This window comes from Lolium rigidum, chromosome 2 (assembly GCF_022539505.1).
Source record: "Lolium rigidum isolate FL_2022 chromosome 2, APGP_CSIRO_Lrig_0.1, whole genome shotgun sequence".
NCBI classification, from domain to species: Eukaryota; Viridiplantae; Streptophyta; class Magnoliopsida; order Poales; family Poaceae; genus Lolium; species Lolium rigidum.
The window spans coordinates 33184983-33206730 of NC_061509.1; the positions used below are offsets into that span (position 1 = coordinate 33184983).

The following is a 21748-nucleotide window of genomic DNA, read 5'->3' on the forward strand; positions in this document are numbered from 1 at the left end:
ATCCGCGGACTCATATATAAGCGATGGCTCAAGCGATGTCGACGATTACGACTTCATCGACAAATCTCTCACGGTGGGCAAGGTCTTCATCAATCTCAACAATGATGTCACCAAACCCAACATAGATCTGAGTACAAAATATCATCAGATTTATGCTATCGAAGATCAAGAGGAAACATCGGAGGCTTTCGATCAATTGGGAAATCCTTTTATCGATCCCTCAGATCTAAGGAGAGGTATGGGCACTAAATACGTCGGGCCCACACCACGCGTCAGAGTCCAACTTCCACGAGGCAGCACTGGGATAGAGCGGCAAAAGCCATAGATGGTTCGAGAACCAATGACGACAACGGCTACAGCTCAAGAGCTGCAAGCTTATCAATATATGCTCGCACGAACTGCCGAGAAATAGAAAAACGAGACAGCTGAGCTAAACGGGAGAAAGGAGGCAGCTTACGCATCCGGCGGGGAGAAGGGCAGATCTAAGTGGACAATCTAGAGTTTCGGGTGATAGCCACGGGGAGGCTCGGAACAGAGGAAGATCAAGGCTACAACACATACCCGAAGCAGAAAGAGAGTACTTGGTTCAAAACCTCGACATGTCCTTTATGACGATAGATACAAGAGGAAATATTATCCCTAAGACACCAGAAGCTGGGTATATGGCGACACAAGCTTACATCCTCGCATCCAAGCCGCCCCCAGGAGATCCAAGGGAAACATTATACAACATGGCATTGGCGGGAGTTGGAGCTATGGGGACGGCGTTCGTAGCAACGCCTCCCGAAGGAGCGGCAAGGCAAAATAGTCCACGACCTGCGGCGGCAACGGCGGCAGCTCCGGAAGGACCAAGTGGAGCAAGAGACACATGAGCACAAGCGAGGGTCGATAGAGCAAGGCAAAGCAGAAGAGATCATCGGCAGTCCCCGGAGCTTAATGACGAGGATATGTGCGGTCTACCGTGCTTCACGAGAAGAGTTCGAAAAACTCGAGTCCCCTCAGGATTCAAGTTACCCGATCACTTCAAAAAGTTCGACGGCCTGCAAGACCCGGAGGACTGGCTAATCGATTACCTCGAGACGGTAAAGCTAACTGGAGGAACTAGAGCAACAGCCATGCAAAGTATTCGAGGTGCACCTAAGTGGAGCCGCACGATCTTGGATCAAAAAACTTCCGCCGGGATCCATCGACAGGTGGGAAAGTTTCGAGGACGTTTTCGTCAAAAACTTCAGATCCACATGCAAAAAGCCTGCATCGTTGGAAGAGGCTGAGGGCGTGTCGACAAAAGCCGGATGAGTCAATGAGAAAATACATCCAAAGGTGGAACATCATAAAAAACTCGGCAGAAAATATATCTGACGAGAGAGCAATAGATGCGTTTGTCGCGGGAATCAGGCGCGGAGACTTTGTCGAGGACTTGGGAAGGACCAATCCAAAAACAGTATCCGCGTTGATGGAAATAGCAAATAGATGGGCGAGACGGAGAAGACGCTGTCCACAATAAACGACACGGGTCGCCGGAGGAGGACCGTAGTCGGAAATTATCGGACGAGGCGACGATTTCCTCGGCGGTATCCGAATTACGACGCCCCGGGGCAAATTTCGGCAGGATTTCGGTCAAATACGAGGAGCAAGCAACGAGAGATGATTATCGAGAGAAGCAATGAGCAGCGAGGCGATAATAGGGACGACTCACGTAACGAGGCAAAATAGTGGGCCAAGGTTTCCACGACCTTTTATGTCTCCCGAAGAAATGCTGAACGGACCGTGCCGGATGCATTTTTTCCTCGATAGCAATGGGAAAAGACGGTCGGGACACCTGCGGAAAGATTGTCGAAATTTCCAAGCAATGTTCGGATGTGCGAGAAAACGCTCACGCACGAGCAGCACGAGAGAAACCCTCGGGAGCCTAGGAGCGAAATTCATCTACCGCCACCTCCCGCGATTACGGAAGGCAATCAACACCAGCTCGGAATAGCGGCAGCACCAGCACCACCACCCTATGTTGATCCTAACTCCAACGGAGACGGTGTCGATGATTCGAAGGGAAGGCCATCCAATAGAGCTCAAAAAGTAATCTCGCGACAGGTGTTCATGGCGGAGAAAATGCCTCCACCAACAGTTGAGTACCTCAATTGGTCGGGACAAGACATCGGCTTCACCATAGCGGACCACCCGCGGCAAGTTCCTCGACCGGGGCAGTCGGCACTCATTACGCCGGCGGTTATCGCGAGGATTTGACGTCTCTCGAGTATTCATAGATGGTGGCAGCAGCTTAAACCTCATGTATGCAGATACATTGAGGAAGATGAACATATCCTTAGCAAACACTGAAGCCAACGGACACAAGGTTCCACGGCATCACACCGGAGAAACCAAGTTACCCATTGGGGAAGATCAACCTCGACGTTCGGTTTGGAACCGAGAAAATTATAGAATCGAGAAGGCTGGAGTTTGAAGTCGTGGATTTCCCATCGCGGTACCACGCTTTGTTGGGACGACCAGCATACGCTAGATTTATGGCAGTACCACACTATACATACCTGGTATGGAGATTGCCTGGACCCAAGGGACCAATCACGGTCAAAGGGAGTTTTGCTTTAGCGGATAAGTGCGACAAGGATTTCCATCGATTGTCGAAACCTTCGGGATGCAAGCGGAATACTTGGCGTCGAAGAGCATGACTGATTACGACGTGCTTGCCGGACGTCGGAAGGCCAAACAAGGAATCAACTTTCAACACGAGAGAAAAATTCTAAGGAGGTGCGAGATTCACCCGACGGATCCAAAAAGACGACATCCATTGCAAACAACATGGATATCGCATAGGAAAGCGCGCTCGTCGAGTTCCTCCGTGAGAAGCTGGAAAATCTTCGCATGGTGTCCAGCTGACATGCCGGGAGTACCCGGGGAACTTGCCGAGCACCACCTAAATTTGGATCCAACAGCGAAACCAATCGAGACAACCTTTGCGGCGCTTTTCGAGAACCAAACCGCAAATCCATGCTATCGAAATAAATCGACTAGAGGAAGCTGGTTTTATCGAGAGAGATATCTACAGAAGCCACATGGGTAGCTAACCCGGTGATGGTGCCAAAGAAAAACACGACAGGTCCTTCGCATGTGCGTCGACTTCACGTGTCTCAACAAACATTGCCCTAAGGATCACTTTCCCCTCCCAAGGATCGATCAAATTATCGACTCCACGGCAGGTTGTGAACGTCTTTCCTTTTTGGATGCATACTCTGGTTATAACCAGATCAGACTAAAAGAAGATGATGAAGCCAAGACAGCGTTTATTACACCTTACGGCGTGTTTTGCTACAAGACAATGCCCTTCGGTCTAAAAAATGCGGGAGCAACATATCGAGAGGATGATGCGAAGTGTTTAGCAACACAGATTGGGAAAAACGTGCAAGTATACATCGATGATGTCGTCATAACATCAAAAAGGGGGCAACGCTGATCGAGGATCTCAAAGAAACTTTTGACAACCTCGACAAATTCTGCCTCAAGCTGAACCCGACGAAGTGTTCTTTTGGGGTCCCGGCGGGAGAACTTACGGGATTTCTAGTTTCAGCAAGAGGGATTGAAGCAAATCCCGACAAAATACAAGCCATAGTAACAATGAGGAAGCCAACGAAGTTGAAAGAAATACGGCGACTAAGCCGGGCGAGTCGCAGCTACGAGCGGATTCGTCGCCGGGTTAGGAGAAAAAGCACTACCATTTTATGCGGCGATAAAGCAAGGAGATAAATTCCGGTGGAACGAAGAAGCTGATCGAGCTTTCGAAGATCTAAAGCGAAAAATATCGACACCACCAATCTTAGTGGCTCCTAAGGAAAAGGAACCTCTCCTGCTGTATATTGCAGCCACGCCCCAAGTGGTTAGCACGGTGTTAGTTGTCGAAAGAGAAGAAGAAGGGAAAATCCATGGAGTGCAGCGACCGGTATACTTCGTGAGCGAAGTCTTGTCGCCCTCGAAACGGAGGTACCCTCGGTACCAAAAGCTAGCATATGGAGTGTTCACGACGGCACGAAAATTGCGCCACTATTTTTCGGCACACCCGATCATAGTGGTCAATGAAGCTCCTTTGTCAAATATCTTGAACAACCCGGAAGCTACGGGTCGTGTCTCCCTTTGGGGAATAGAACTTTCCCCTCGGGACATCACGTATGAAAAAAGAAAAGCAATAAAATCGCAAATACTACCGGACTTCATCGCGAGTGGATGGAGTTGCAAAATACGGGACCCCCAGATTTATCGAGAACCTGGACCATGAACTTCGATGGGTCCAAGAGGCTAGAAGGGGCTGGCGCAGGAGTAGTACTCATATCACACTGAAGGCGACAAGTTGAAGTACATCCTTCGTATGACATTCCCCAACGCATCTAACAATGAAGCGGAATATGAGGCTCTCATACACGGGATGAAGATGGCGAAAGCACTGCGGAGCAACTCGACTAAAAATCTTTGGCGACTCACGAGTTGGTAGCTCAGCAAGTTATGAATCAATGTGACGCAGTCAATGATAGCATGATGGCATACAAGGAGGTGTACAATGAGCTCGAGAAATTGTTCGATGGATGCGAAGTAAAACATATTAGCGAGATTGAGCAACGACGAAGCCGACGTTCTTGCAAACATCGGGTCGCGAGTGCCTTACGGTCCCACCAGGTGTATTTTGGGAGGAGATAACAGAGAGATCCACTGAAACGACAAAATCAAAAAAGAAGGAGAAGAAGCCCTCGGGGGTTATCAAGGAGAAGCAAGAGGAAGAAGAAGAAGAGCAAGACCTGGTCCTGGTAATACAGATACCATGGATGCAGCCATACATATCATATATCCTCAGGAAAGAAATACCAGATGATCCAGTTGAGGCAAGGCGAGTAATCCGACGCTCCAAAGCTTTCACGGTGGTTAAGGGAGAATTATATAAGCGAAGTATTTCAGGCGTCTTACAAAGGTGCGTTACACCCGAAGAAGGAAGAATAATTCTAAAGGACGTACATGAAGGAATATGTGGCCACCACGCAAGTAGTCGAGCTATCGCAGCCAAGGTTTTTCGGGCAGGGATTCTGCTTGGTTGACAGCAATAGAGGACGATAAGGACATAGTACGAACTTGCGACGCGTGTCAAAGGTTTGCCGCAAAACCTCACTCTCCGGCAGCAGAGCTAGCACCAATACCTTTGTCATGGCCCTTTGCACAATGGGGACTCGACATGGTTGGCAAGTTACACAAATCGTCGCCGGGAGGAAAGGAATACATGCTAGTAGCTGTCGACAAATTCACAAAGTGGATAGAAGCGAAGCCGATAAATTCACCGGACGGAGCATCTGCGATAAAATTCATAAAAGACCTCGTCTTCAGGTTTGGAGTGCCCCACAGCATCGTCACGGACAACGGCGGCAACTTCACGTCCAATGAATTCAAAGACTATTGCGAAGAGGTGGGTATCAAGCTGAACTTTGCATCGAGTTGCACATCCTCAAACCAATGGGCAAGTCGAGAAAGCCAATGGCATCATCTGCAATGGCATCAAGAAGCGCTTGCTAGGACCACTAGAAAAAGCTCGACATACCTGGCATGAAGAACTACCAAGTGTGTTGTGGAGCATCCGAACAACTCCAAATACAGCGACACAGGAAACTCCGTTTTTCGGTACATGGAGCGAGAAGCGGTACTACCAATCGAGATAGAGCACAACTCTCCACGTGTCGCGGAGTATGACGAAGAAACGTCGAGACAAGCATTAGAAGATGATGTGGACGCACTTGATGAAGCTCGAGATGAAGTATTGTCTCGAGTAACCAAATATCAACGGGACTTGAAGAATTACCACGGTCGACGTTTGCGGCCAAGATCTTTTCGGGTGGGCGACCTAGTTCTTCGGCTCACGCAAAAAAGTCATGAAAAACTCGAGTCACCGTGGCTCGGCCCTTACATCGTCACGGAAGTAATCGGAGGAGGAGCATACGGGATAAAGGACAAGAAGACGAGGGGTGGAGGAGCCAAACCCACTGGAACGTGGCGCAACTCGGGCGGTTCTACGCCTAGAGTCGAAATATAGTCCTTGTAAAACTTCAACGTCTTGAAACGCCCGCGAGTTTTCAGACGCACTCTTTTCCTTTTTCGGGGCACCGAGTGGGGCCGGAGAAGGTTTTTAATGAGGCGGGCTCGCGGTGCTGCAATATAATAAAGATAGTGGCTATATCACCTTTTTTCTTTGTCAAACGCGACCAAAGTCATCGCCCCGACGAATTTCAATATAGTTCATCAACAAAAGAAGAAAAAAAAAAAAATCTTGCCTTGGTATTCAAATACCTCGTGAGTCAATAAAAATACAAAATAGTACTCAGTAAAAGCTCGGGGGCTCATATTTGCCTTCAATATATAAATGCCTTGGTCCACAACCTCGCAAGTATACAAATATAGTAAAAAGTCACCGAAACACTCGGGGGCTAGGCAAACATAGAAATATAATGGTTGCTTTACAATATAGTCATGGACTACAAAGAAGAAATTTCTACAAGAAGCAAATAATTAGTCTTGATTCAGTATGTCATCAAGAGTAACTCTGTTCTCTTCGGGAGCAGCACCAAGAAAGTCGGCATAATGGCCATCGGCAAAAAAGTCGGCATCCATCCGAAGAAGGTCCTCAATCATTTCTTCGGCTATAGGTGTAACCTTCGTGTTAATCCTATCAACACCAACTCTCCGGCGTTTTACCTTTTGATGAACCCTCTCGACAACTTGGGCAAGGTCAAGCTTTGAGTGACGGATACTGGAGCATGATAAGAGCAAATGCGGCACCAGCTACCGGTTGTGCTTTGACAAAATCGTGGATCTTGCGAGCATCCTTGAACCTTTCCATCAATTCAGGAAGAGTTTTTGGTGGAACATTCCGAGGAAACATGGAGTTGTAAACCATAGATAAGGTTTTGGTACGAAGTGAAGGAAATCACGGGTTTGAGAGGTACGATCCTGAAATCTGGTAATTTGGCGGGTCCTCTCCGGAGTGGCCCAAAACAAAGAACCATGGTCCAAGGAAAGATTGACAAGGAGGTTTGTCCTAGTGTTTACCCTTTCTTCCTCGGCAGCAGCATCAATAAAGGCACCTATCAACACAACGAAGGGACAACCTTTAGGAGACAATAGCATGAAGATGAAAGATATCACAAGACGAGACAAACATACCCGACATATCTGCACTGGCTTCATTCATTAACTCGAGCATGAAATTTTCTCGAGTGACCGCTTTTTCGAGCTTCGAAACGAGCAATCTCCTTAGCGAGCCACGGCCTCGCGGGCTTGCTGAAGGGCAACTTTTTCGGCTTCAGATGATTTACGAGACTGCTCCATCATCGCAAGTGTTTGCTTTTTCGCATACTGAAGTTGTTGTCGAAGATCATTCAATTCTTGCGACAAGGTATCATCGACAGGTGCAGTATCAGTAACAGTTCTCTCCGCGCGGGAAGAAGGCGAAGCATTGGAAGGAGTAGGAATTGGAGTATAGTTATCAAATATCAACTGAAATTTAAAACAGAACAACATTAAAAAACGAGGCAAAGATAGAGTTCTTCATTAATCTCTCGAGAATAATTACAAGGGCACTACGGTGGAGCTAGGGAAATACGTGTCGCCAAAAGACTACTTTGGCGACAAGAGCAAAAGAAGCAAAAGAAAAACAGAGGCATGCAACTAGACCTCCGGCCTTGACGAACTAGGAGTCGACGTTGGCTGGATCCGAGATACGCCAAGATTTTCTTCGTATTGGGCTTGGCCGCCTTCATCGGTGACTTCCACCTCGACTTGTTCTATCGGATCGGTGTCGCCAACCTTCGTCCGGTCGAGAGTCTGCGGTGTCGGCAACCGAGCAACGGTATTTTCAACCGCTACCTTCATGTTCTCATGGCGCAGCTTCAGCCCAAGATCTTCGGATGTATTGAACATCTTGGCGAGGTCAAGGAAAGTCGAAGGTTCCTCTTTCTTCGGGAAGAAGTAGGGGAACAACGCCGACAAAGCCCCACTGGCATTGGCCACACCTTCACGAATTTCGCGTCCATGGGACTCTAGAAGAGAAAGTGCGTCAAGGAGAGGGTCATTGACAGATTTCTCCAGATCAAAATCTTGGTTGGTTTGAGCTGCCACATAAAACAGAATGTTAGTCGAAAACCAAGAAACAAGAAGTACAAACAAAAAAGAAGGGACAAGCGATATTACTCAGCGTGCGTCGACTTTGCGAATTCAAGCGCTTGATGATCCCTTGTTCTCGTGCAACCTGTGCAGATTTTTGCTCGTGCAAGGCAGATTCGGCATCTTTGAGCCTTTGCTGCAATTCTTCGACACTAGCAGCCTTTGCCTTGGCATCATCGGCTTCAGCTCTGGCTTCGCTAGCGGCAAGCTCAGCCTTCTTGCGAGCCGTTTCACTTTTCTCAAGATTCCGAGAAAGTGTCTCGGCACGTTTGTTAGCCTCTGCAAGTTTTTCTGTTGAGAAAGGAAAAGAAAGAGAAGAAAGATTCAAAATAGCGACAAGCAGAAGGAGTAAAAATTCAAGGAAAAACAGCAAGTACAACAGTCGTTACCTTCGGCTCTGCTGGCATACTCGCGGTACCCAATAAATTGGGACCCGATGCGGATGAGATCCTTGATCATAGGCTGTCAAAGAAAAAAGTAAGAATGGGAAAAACTTCGGCATCACAAGAGTAAGGGTCCGCAAAAGCAAAATAGAGGAAATATAGATCTCGATAAACTCACATCATCTAAGAGCTGCGACGAAGAGCTGCCCAATTGAGGAGGAGGCTCAACGACCATTTCAACCCTTGCCCTTTTTGGCGAAGGGGCAAGGGGGCTCGATGGTGGAGTAGTAGTGACGACGTTTTGTTGGGGAGGCGATGTTTCATCTCCTTCAACTAACGTGTACGAAACAAGCACGGTACGTGACGTGCTGGTCCGAGAGCTACGTCGATGAGTCGGTACTTCTTCCTCATCACTAGTAAACAAAAAATCGACAGTACAAAAAGCAAGACAGAGTTAAATCTTTCGAGTACATCAAAAAGAGGAGGAGAGATAAAATTGACTTACGAGCTGATGAGGGACTCAAAATAAGGATCATAAGCTGCCTTCGGATCAGAAGGAACAACTTCTTCAGCCTTAGAAATGCCAGAATCCTCGACTTCAGTCCTTTTCCTTTTGTTCTTCGGAGAAACAGCAGCCATCGCGGACTCTGGAGTGCTGTGGCGGGTCAAACGCGCACGCGGCGGCATCCACGGAAGCGGTTTGAGCAATGTATGCGAGAGCGGGAAGTCGGCGAAGATTGGGCGCAGAGGAAGATTTGCGAAGAGGAGCAGGTGAGCGGCGCAAGCGAGGGGATGAACGGAGGTTGAAGACAGGTTTATATAAGAATTGGGTGAAGCAGTGCACCGTTGGATGAGGAAATCGTGTGGCGAGAATCGATCTTCTAGTTACAAGGGCAAAAAAGTATTTTTACTGGGATAGGCGTTACCGTACGTGCACCAGAAAAAGCGGAGGACGTGTGTCCCCCACTTGCACGACGTGTCAACATGGTGGGAACGATGGACCCACAAAGCAGAAAAATATCGACCATTGATAGAGTTGAAGAAAATTTGACAAGGGAAAATATGTCGACAAGAGAAAGGAGAATGGCGACGAGGATAAGTTATTTGAATGCATCGGGAGCCTTTGGTCAGAAACAAGTTTTTGCCCAAATGCTCGGGGCTACTTCGAAAAAAGAAAAATTTCGACAATGGCAAATATAGAAAATGTTGAGCCTACAGTCAAGCACAAGTTCTTGGCTGTAGCCTCGGGGGCTACTCCCATCGGGAGCGCTGTTCGCGCACCCGACAAAAAAAAAAAAAAAAAATATAGAAGAAAAAGAAAGAGAGAAGAAGAAGGAGGAAAGAATATCAGGAGATAATGGCAATATAGCGACAAGATAGACTAAAATGTTGAGCCTACAACCAAGCACAAGTTCTTGGCTGTAGCCTCGGGGGCTACTCCCATCGGGAACGCTGTTCGCGTACCCGATGAAATTAACAAAGGAAAAATAGAACAAGTAAGAGAGTATATTTCGAGTTATCATTAACTCTCCATATACTCCCATCGGGAAAGCAATATAAGTCATATTTGACTCGATAAAATGTGCCATTCCAACAGCCGGAAAAGCACTCGACAATATATTCTCAGAACGCCGAAGTTGCGATCAATTTCTGAATGCCGCAAAATTGCGAAGGTAAGACCCCAGACCTATTCTGCTGGGCGTGGCATCGCCGAAGACTGCGCTCTGCTACTTTTATCCGTATCAACCGATACGAAGAAAAATCCTAACGGACGCGTTAGGTACTCGATAAATTTGGCGGGACTCGACGGAATGGTAAGACCTTAAGCGGCGCCTGTCGAAGTTTACACCGGTATCCCGAAATCATGTCCGGGGACGTGATTTTGAAGTAGGTTTTGCGGATTGCCACTAGAGCAGCTAACTAGTACCTGATACGTCAGATGAACTAGCCCCAACTACCAATATCCCTGTACAATATAGAATTTTATGAGAAAAAGTATGAAAGTTAGAGCTTTCGAGTAAAAATAAACAGTAGAGATTTTCCCCGACTCTATGATTCAAGCAAAATCTCGGGGCTACTGACATAGGCATCCCAAATGGGCCTGCCTAATATAGTACCCGGGGTTTATTGAAGGCCCACTACCCGAAGAATAAGAAGACTCGAGAGCCCAAGATGTATTTAAGGAAAAGATAGAGTTGTAATAGGAAGTGTTATTTGTAATCCGGCGGGATGAGTTAGAAACCGTCCCGGACTCCGTAATCCTTGTATAGCACGAATCCCTCGGCTCCACCTATATAAAGGGGGGTCGAGGGACGAGAAGATCATCGAATCATTGTCTGCAAACCCTAGTTTTCATATTCGTCGAGTACTTTTCGGCTGAAACCTTCGAGATCTACTTGCCCTCTACTTTTAACTAAACCCTAGCCTATAATTCATAGGCATTGACAAGTTAATCCCTTGTCACCCGCAGCATTGAGGGATCTAGCAGGTTGTTGTTGTTCATCTCAGGCTGTGTTGGCCTTAGGTTCCAGCCGCTTGTGCTGATGCGACTCTGACAAGAACACAAATCAGGACAAGGCAATTGCAAATGAACTAGGTTTCAATTTTGCATCTTTTTCCCGCATTTTTCAGAAATTAAATACATGCATTCCTTTTATATATGCATTTGTGAAATCAATTGACCTAGTTCTTTGTATATAGACACATGGGTAATGTTCATAGTGATGCTTCAATCTGCTTCTTGTTTTATTGCTTCCATGATCTGCTAGGCTTCCACGTGAAATCAATTTTAGCAGTCAGTTCTTTTATAATTTTATGTGCTTCCATGTGCTTCTTGTTTTGTTGTGTCGGATATATACTCATGCTTTGAGTGTACCTTGTTTTTGTAGAAATATATATGCATTTGTGAAATTAATTGTACAAACAAAGTTGATGATTCAGTGTTTCCGTGCTTCCAAATTAATGTTCATATGTTTCCCAACTACTGAACGTTTGCTTGTACATATTTTTTTATAAATTCTCACACAATATCATGCATCTGATCTCTTTTGTTGCACACATGTCCAGATTAATGAAGGATGCCGCTACAGATTGAACTTTACAAGGTTGCTGATTTTCAAATAGAAGTGCACTTCACTGCTTCGACGATCGAGCTGACAAACTCCATGCTCCATCGAGGGGGTCCGCTGTCGATGTCTCCTCGTCGACTTTGTTGGCAATCTTGATCATAAGCATGGCGATACTTGCAACTTCGTAAACAGCGGTAGCCGTGCCAATGGAGACCAAATCTCCAAGACAACGACAAATAGTGGGTGTCGGATGCTTCCTACCATTGATGCTACTGATTCCTTGACATGAGCCTCAGAGTGGGAATGTCGTGCTTCCATTGTCACATATGTAATGCTTCAAAGTTGCGTATATTAAGCTTCCTAGTCTTATGTATGTGCTTCCTGGAGTTTGGTACCACATATGTATTTTGGTATCATTTGTGACATGTTTTGAACTTATGTACAAAATGTTTCCGATTCTCTATTTGTGTGCTCTATTCTTTACACAACAACAATGGCAATGCTCTGGTACTACTTTGTTCATGCTTCAACAATTATCAAAGTGTGTTTTCCAATGGCTCAAGACCACATATATACAAGCAGATGTATTACATGTGATAGACATCCTTCAATCATGAACACAATATGCTTCTTGGAACATACATGCACGCTTCCCTTCATAAACTTACAACAAGGTCAAGAAATTTTTTGGTACATTATTGTGCATGCTTCAACAATAATAAAATGGTGCTTCCAAATAAACTATATGGAAAAACCAAATCCTAACATTATAACATGACTGAATGATGAAGCATGGCTTGTAACGCTTGAAACTTGCACTAGTAGAAAACCTCTCATCCATCTAAGCCATAAATACCGGTTCCCTTACGAACCGGTACTAAAGGGTGCATTAGTACCGGTTGCACTGCCCAGACCTTTAGTACCGGTTCGTAAGGACCTTTAATACGGTTCGTGACACGAACCGGTACTAAAGGGTTCGCGTCAGCTGAAAAACCTTTAGTACCGGTTCGTGACACGAACCGGTACTAAAGGGTAGACTTTTAGTACCGGTTCGTGACACGAACCGGTACTAAAGGTTTTTCTGCTCCCCACGCAGCTCCCCCCCCCGTGGATCGCCTTTTTTGACAGTGTAAAATAGAAAAGAAAATGATAGAAAATTCAAAAAATAAAATGTTTTCAGATTCTTGTATGTTATGCAACCTACTATTAGGGGAAATTAACAAATTTGAATTTTCACTTTTTTTGCAAAAAAGTTTTGAAAAATGGTAAAACCGCAATAACTTTTGCATACGACGTCGAAAAAAAAACGTATAATATATCAAAAAAATCCTGGGAAAAAGTTACATCCGAATTCACCGGGGTTTACCCGGTTAGCCAATTTTTAGATTCTCAAAATTCCAAATGAAAATATGAAAGCAGGAAGATTTTAGTTTTTTTCCTGAAATTTAGAATTTTATATATTTTTATTTTTTATTAAATTAAAATTAATAATTATAAGATTTTTTGAATCCCAGAATATTACTATGACTTTTAGCAAATTATAATATTTTCAAATTTTCAGGTTTTAGGTTTGGCAAAAAAAAACATTAAAAATTTACAAAATAATTAAAAATAATACAAATTAAAAAGTTAATTTTACTTATTTATTCAACATTATTATTACATCATTACTTTTGTTTATTAAAAAAATTATTTGAAATTTAAACAATAAAGAAGTGTGACATCGACCAACATGTTAATAGGATTGATATGATACTACTATCACATAATGCGCGCGAAGCACTTGGAAGTGAAACGGGATGGAACTCGGAAGTTAAGCGTGCTAGTGCGGGAGTAGTGTGAGGATGGGTGACCGACCGGGAAGTGTGAGGACGGATAAGTAATTGACTAGAGATTAAGTGTAGTTAGAGACTAACGGAAATATTAGAAATTGTGAAAAAAAGGGAGTGAAAGATAATTAGAAAAAATGGATAAAAAAAATTAAACGAAATAGCCTTTTTGTGAAAAAATAAAAAAAAAGATCACCAGCCCCCGCGGGCACCTTTAGTACCGGTTCGTAAGGAACCGGTACTAAAGGTGGGAGGCCTTTAGTGCCGGATAATTAGTACTGGTTCCAAAACCGGTACTAAAGGCCCTTTGGAACCGGTACTAAAGGGGGGGTTTTCTACTAGTGTTGGATTGTTGTCGCGCTCAAAGTAAGATGGAAACAAGCACTGAATGAAAGTAAGAATCATATGTAGTGGATGGAATCATCCATGATTATATGGATCTGGCTAATAAAATATTGAAAGCATTTTTGGAAGCAACGGGATTAAAGGAAGTTTATTTTGGAAACCACATTTGGAAGCCATATCAAAGGAAGTTTATTTTGGAAGCAACCTGATTAAATGAAGCATATTTGGAAGTTTTCTGAGGGAGTGGGGCCCTTGAAGCAACGCGGTCAACGTGAGTATTTTAAGGGAGTGATTAAGGTGTGCGGGATGCTATTTAAGGGATTCTCATATTTCAAGTGCGGGCCTAGTAGAAAATCGTACGGCCAGATAGCTTCCAATCCTAGGGCCAAAACCTAGTCCGATGTAAAGCAAACCATCGGGAGCCGATCCCTAGCTAAACTTTTAGGGGTACATACCTTGAAATCAAACACTTCACTGTAAACAAGGTACACAACAGGGTACACGGTGAAACTAAAGTAGTATGTTATTTTACATATGCTTTTTTGAACTGTTTTTTACATATGAATTTTATGTATGCTTGGACGTGAGTGATTGTAAATTTGCCTCATAAGTTACACACCCATACCAAGGGAGTTACTATTAGACAAGACAATTTTTTCGAGAAAAGGAATATATTAATATTACAAAAATACCAATTACAACGAGCTCTGCAACGACGTAATACCCTAAAGGTAGTAGGGATGTGCACAACAAAAAAAACTAAAAAAGAAAAGTCTCACTATAGTGTTTCAGTTCTAGCAATAGCAGCACAAACACCACCAAGATAACACAGGAAGTCCAAGTTCTACAAAACCGACGCTTCAAAGAAGGAAACAGTGCACAAGCGTCGTTATTGCCCGATCGAAGATCTTATGTTTTCACCCAGAAATAGTCTCCACTCTCAAAGCAATGTCTTCAACAAGGTCATTCCCAAACACAATCAATTAGGAGTAGACCTTGGATTTTCACCCTGAAAGGTAAGACTTTGAATTGCCTATGTTATTGCCCCCACTTGCATACCGGTGCTACGAAGCCCCAAACACTAAGAAAACTTCTCATCATCGTGAAGACTCGAACCACCATTACCAGTCTGCAAAACCTGACCTCCATGCCAAAACATGTCACATGATGACAAAAAATAGCCGAGCTTTGCGTCGCTCGCCCTGAACCAAACGGTTGGAAAAAATATGGGTGCGCACAATCGAATCCCATCCGATCCAGCAATATCCAGGCATAAGGTGCACTACTGAGCTCGTCGGAGGAGCCTTCCGAAACTTGACACTCCAGCCAGATCAAGAAGAATATGCAATGAATCAGATCTTTGTCTTAATGCGAGAGAAACCCTAGGCCCGCCACCTTTATTCAGGCCGAGCCCCCACGCAACCGGCCATCCTCGCCGCCCGTCCCACCGAAAAACCCACAGAACAAGCGACCCTAGGATGCGAGCGAAATCCAGCAGGCTGCACAACATTCCTCGCCAGCCAGGAAGCTCTACGACACAGGCATGTAGCTAACGCAACAGAAACCGCCACGCGGAATGTGGCCCACCATGCAATATGCACACACATCGTGTTTCTCACCGTTTGACAATTGGCTGTTTCTTCTTGTCTTTTTTTTTAATCAATGTTGAATAATTTAGCTCCACATCATGACTTCTTCTTATGAATGTGAAGACCTCTGTTTGGTACCATGGTCCTGGTTCTTCTTGGAGTGTATGGTGTTTTATCGACATCGTTATCTTCTCTCTTTGGGTCGCCATACTGACCGAAGTCTTCCTTGTGGGCTACTCCATCCATTCGATGATACTCCTTTGCCTCTTCTTATGACAACACGGCTCGCCCTTGGGTTGGGTCGCTTATGAATAAGCATTGAGCCACCTGCGAAGGTAATACCGATGGTTCCTTTTTCGCGCTGACCTTTGAGCTAACACTCTTGGATTGGGCTGGTGGTATACACAATGTAGTGAAATGTTGTTCTTATTTAACCATGTTCTTAGGCCACCTGACATGGAATGTTGGTAATACCTTCTTTCTAACGTACCTCGACCCCCAAATCTTTTCGATCCTTCCGGAATATAAAAGGAGTTCAATTAAAATTCATACATTAAATAAAAAAATCATAGAAATTCACTACCACATAGAACGCAAATAACAAAATACTTTAATTAACTTGTTCATACATTTTCTAAAACAAAGAACAAATACTCACAATACAAATTTCATTAGAACTAAGGGTGCACACCTTGCTTCTCACATCAACAAATAAAGTAAATGTTGGTACAGTGATAGTTGTCTACCTTATTTTACATGGTGATACACATGGACGGACTCAACACAATCTTGCTGATAATCAACTTACAACTTACGAGATCGGTTTAGAATGAGAAGGCGTTCTGCTACTTCTGTCATTGATGGCCTTTGGTCGACATCAAGGTTAAGACATTCCACAGCAATCTCCGTGAGATTATCAAGAACTTCTAAATTTTCTGTCGTAGCAATATCCTTGTCAAATAGCTCAGTGGCTTTCTCTCCCTTTTTGTGAGCATCAAGGAAACTGCTTACCAAGCTGTTGTTGTCAGAATAAGTGGCCTTCTTCCTGCTAATAAGCTCTAGGATGAGAACCCCAAAACTGTATACATCACTCTTTTCAGTCAATAGACCTGTTTGTAAGTACACTGGATCCATATAGGTCCTGTCACCGATAACTGTTGCAGCATGTTCCTTGTCTCTCGCAATCAACCTTGATATGCCAAAGTCAGAGATCTTCGGCGCGAAGTTCTCATCCAAGAGTATGTTTGCCGGCTTCACATCACCATGCAAAATTTTTATATGTGCTTGTGAATGCATATAAGCTAGACCATGTGCTGATTCTGCAGCAATTCTTAGACGCACATCCAAATTAAGAGGCTCCTTGTTGCCCTCCCCATGAAGAATATCGTCCATGCTACCTTTGGAAATGAACTCGTACACTAGCATGGGGGTGTCCACTTCTAGGCAACAACCTAAGAGCCTAACAATGTTCCTATGGATAACTTGAGACTGGATGATGACTTCATTTGCAAACTGCTCGCTCTCTAGCAAATTACCGGTTATTGGTTTCTTTACTGCAACTTCTACTTTATCAACAAATCCCTTGAAAACTTCACCAAAACCACCTTTTCCAATTACATTGCTGCTCATCAAAATATGCTTGAGATCCTCTTTTTTGTATATCTTTATCATTTTAGCCTTCTCTAATGTCGGGCCACCATTCTTACGATAGAATTCTTTTGTCTTTCGACGCTCTTTGCGAAGAATGATAATGAATGATAGAAGGGCCAGAACAAGGAGACCAGCTACCGCACCTACATGGACATATATATGTACCATTATTTTGTATAATTATATATATATTTCCAATGTGTAGTATATATATACCACTAACAAAAGCATGAATCATGGTTTGATAAAAGTAATATTTATGATTTGTCTTTTCTTTTGGGCTATGAGATAAAAAAAAATCCTTTGATTTCGTGATTTTGAGTATGATGCTTCCTTTTCTTTTCTTGTGTGACTGTATAAGGCATTACTAAAATATATAACATGAAAATCAAGCATATTGATGGAATGCAGTGTCTAGTAGAAAAAATAATCCCAACAAACTAGTGCTTACCCACAACTGCCTTTGCTACTGTGGGAAATATCTCGGAGCATTTTCCTCCCTTGTTGGTCATTCCGGGTCCGCATGGACAGTCATAGCCGTGAAGCCTGTTCTTGCAGGTTCCACCATTCGAGCAGTTGTACTTCTCAGGAAGCTTGCACTCATCGATGTCTGGCAAAGTTGAAACGATGCAATGTTACAGATATAAGAGGTCGTCCATGTAAATTTTAGTAGTCCACACATTAGCTTCCGAGCAACATATCTGTCCTTTAATTACCTTGGCATCCGTTAGGGACATATGGGTTGCCATCGTAATGCTCGGCACACTTGCAAATGTATCCTTCTCCGCTGGTGGCGTTGGCACAGTAGCTGCTGCTGCTGAGGCAAGCATAGTCTTTTGGTGGCTGCTGGCCTGCTACCGGACACGTACCATTCCTGATTGCAAACTCGATCACCAGGGGGACGCCCCTGGAGTATTTGTTGGACATCCCCTCATAGCCAGACATGTCGGTGGTAGAGAAGTTGTACCATGATTTCTCCACCAGCATGCCATAGGAGCACGGGTTGATTTCCTTCCGGTAGTCGGGGTCGACTTGAGGGTTCATCAGCGGCCCGAACATGGTTTGTGGGGGCGTGTCCGGGGGCATGACGGCCTCGCAGCAGCCGCGCCCAGTGCATGACCCATTGGAGGCATACCGCACGATGCCATTGAGATCTGAAAGGCAGTAAAGAACGAACATTTCGGAAGTGTTTTCGGTGAGGGACAAGTTGGTCGCCAACATAACTTCGACTCGCCAGGCTCCCACGCCGACGAGTACATTGCGCGTCACCGACAGGAGGAACGGCCCCTTATTTTCTAAAAACATTAGGTGGGATTTTAGGAGGCGGTCCACTGGACTAGTGCGGCAGTATGACATGACTCCGTAGTACACTCTTGCCTCGCCCTTCCCGACTGATACATCCATCAGCTCAACTGGCAGCTGCTCAACAGCGATGTTGTCGGATGCCACGGGAGTGGCGCCCGAGAAGACCAATGCATTCTTCTCCTGGTGTGTTGCGATTTCATCTCCTGGTGTGTAGGCGAGGAAGGCGCGAGCCGGCTGGACGGAGGTGTTGCAGGTGACCTCGAAGCCCGGGAGGAAACAGCCAGCCTTCCCCATGCCGAAGGGGTAGGGGATGCTCACGTCGCCACACTTATCCGGGCAACCCTCAAGCGCAATCTGGGGCTGGCCTTCAGCAGCGGCGGCCTGGAGCAGGATCAAGTTAGACCCAGCTGCTGCTGCAAGGAGGAGGAAGAGGAGCATATGGGAAAGGTTCGAGTGTGAGGGTGTTGTCATAATGCTAGCTAGCTAGCTTAGGTGCAAAAGCTTATCTCTGTGCCATTAGCTACGGCACAGCATCCTCTTTTATAGAGGCATGCACTATAAACAAGGGGAGAAGTGGTACCGTTGGGTGGTTGGCTTCAGAAACAAAGCAGCATCATGAAAATAATATTTATGGACTTCACAACCTTGGTTTGAGCACACCCAAAATAGACCCATTATTCTACACATGACCTTATATTAGGGACCTGCTACGGTTTGGTATTGGATTTAATACAATACGATGACTTGACTTTCCAAGCCACCTGCATTCGCACGATATTAGACTGGTCATAGTGGGGAGTAACTTAGACTAATAACATATGTTATGGTCAAAAAATATCTATAGAAAGTTAAAATTCCGCTAAAAATTAAGATTTTTATGTGGTTCTTGAGTAACAAGGTGTTGTTAACCAAGGACAACCTAGCTAAACGTCATTGGAATGGGTGTACAAAATGTGTTTTCTGTAGGGAACAGGAGACCATCCAACACCTTTTTATTGAATGCCCTTTAGCTAAACTCTTATGGCGTACAGTTAAATTTACCTATGATCTTCCACCTCCCACCAATATTACCAATATGTTTGGTAACTGGTTAAAAGGAGTAGATAGATAATCTAAAGCGTATATCCGGATTGGGGTTTCTACTTTATGTTGGGCTATTTGGAGGAGCAGAAATGACATAATTTTTAATAACAAACCTTCTTTTCATTTCCTGCAGGTTATTCATATGGTTTCCCATTGAGTCCAGCTTTGGGCTCTGCTTTTTCCGGAGGGACATCGGGATGCTATGGTTACTGGCTGCACACGGCTCCTGCTGGTCGTTCAGAATATCTTGTGCCAGGCTGGTTGGCGGCATACTAGAAGGCTATGTTGATTCGTAGTCATATTATGTTACTTTTTCGATGGTTGATTCTTGTATCAATCCTCGATGATGCGTGATTTGTAAACATTGTTACTTTGAAATTCTAATAAAAGGCCGTGTGCATCATCATGATGCATAAGCCGGGGCATTACCCCCATTTCGAAAAAAAACTAGTCTAGGTTACTGCCTTTATAGTGGGTAGTAACTTATATGGTGTCATGCATTGTAGCATTTGTTATATTATAGACTCATCTTACCTTGAGATGTGTGATGTTATGGTAACATAGCTAGTTATCACCTCACTCTCTTTCTTCATTTATTAGCATGCCATGTCTACAAAATGTCTTGAGATGTGTGATGTTACTAGCTATGTTACTCCTACTATGAGCAGTCTTATACTTTCCAAGACGGCATTATATGTCAGCAACTACAAAATACTCCACCCACGCACCCAAGTACATATAATATCATGTCTCAGTGCAGTTTCTAGGTCAGTAACTTTTACGTCTAATATACACAACTTATTTAAAAGATAATAGAAAGATACATAACATACAAAAAAATTGCAATTAATATGCCTCATGCCCCAGAGACTGACGTTCACTGATACTTCCGAACACCTTGCATCTACCATACTATGAAGCTAATGTCAGAAGTCAGAACAAATTAGATCAGGGTACATGTATCTTGCACATCGCCGAATGTTTTGGACCGATGAACAATCCTTCAATAGCAGGAAATAGGCATTTATCTCACTTGGCAGAATGGAAATTGCACAAATGATGTTTTCATTTCAGCAAAGACTTCTCCGGTCCCCACTCCGACCCAGGCAGAGGCAGAAGGGCTTCTAACTGCAGCAAATATTGTTTCTTCTCTTCTGTTGCAGGAACCTTTTTTCTTCACAGATAATCTAAATTTGGCGAAAGCAGTTCAGGAAAAAGGAGGAGCAAATCCAACTATTCTCTGGGAGATCAGAAGACAAGCAGTTCAGTTCCAGGAAGAATTGCAACTTCTTCACCCAAGGATATGCACATCAGCAGATCTCTAAATGTCATAGCTCACAACTGTGCTCATCAGGCCAAGACTCTTCCTAGAGTCTCACCTCTTTGTTCTTGTAATAATCCTGCTCATAGAGCCTCTTCTTGTCCTGTATCTGTGGCAATCAACAGATTACCACCATCGGGAACAATGCTTCTCTCTGTACAATGTCTATGAGTAATGAAATTAGGGTGCTGAGCACCCTACCCTTGTTCAAAAAAAAACAATCCGCCTTCTCCACTGTTACGGGGACAATGTCAGTGTTGTTTTTCTTAACCTTAGCCCATGGAAACAGAGTTGACAGCATCTCTTGCTGGAATTGTTGTGATAGCAGGTTGTTGCATCCGAGTATCCAATCGACAATTACACTGAGGTTGAGACATGTCGCAGCTCAAGAGCTTTTTCCGAGTACGTGTTTTTTTATAAAGAGAATATATTAATATCAAAAGATATCAATTACACCTAGTTTGTGCAACAACGCACCACCCTAATGGCAGTAGGATGCACACAACCAAAAAAAAAACCAAGAAACAAAAGTCCCGCTATAACATCCTAGGCTTAGCAACATCAATACAACCACCACCAAGACAACACCTAAAATACAGAATCTCCAAAAACGACGTCTCCAAGAAGGAAACAGTGCACTAACGCCATCGTTGCCCGACCAAAGCTCTTAGGTTTTCACCCCGAAGATAGTCCCCGCTCTCAAAACAATGCCTCCAACAAGGTCATTGCCAGGCACAACCAGTTAAGGCCAGACCTTGGGTTTTCACCCTGAAAGGTAGGACTCTGCACTTCTCCTGTGCTGCCGCCCCTACTTCCATACGACTGCTGCGGAGCCCGGGACACCAAGCAAGTCTTTCAACAACACGGAGACTTGAACCTCCCTTAGCTAGTCTTCCGCTCCGGCCTTCATGTTATTTCCTTCATCTGACTGCATCGTGGATCAAATGTCTCTTGATGCTAACACATACCAGAGCTT

General features: G+C 44.5%; 1 protein-coding gene across 1 annotated transcript; it reads right to left on the reverse strand.

Moving 5' to 3' along the window:
- Positions 1–16217: 16217 nt before the first annotated feature.
- Positions 16218–18806, reverse strand: LOC124689463 (wall-associated receptor kinase 2-like). The gene is made up of 3 exons (XM_047222988.1): positions 17780–18806; positions 17515–17673; positions 16218–17206 (listed from the first exon to the last, which is right to left on the reverse strand). Exons 1-3 carry the CDS (start codon positions 18804–18806, stop codon positions 16218–16220), a joined length of 2175 nt encoding a protein of 724 aa, XP_047078944.1.
- Positions 18807–21748: the final 2942 nt, after the last annotated feature.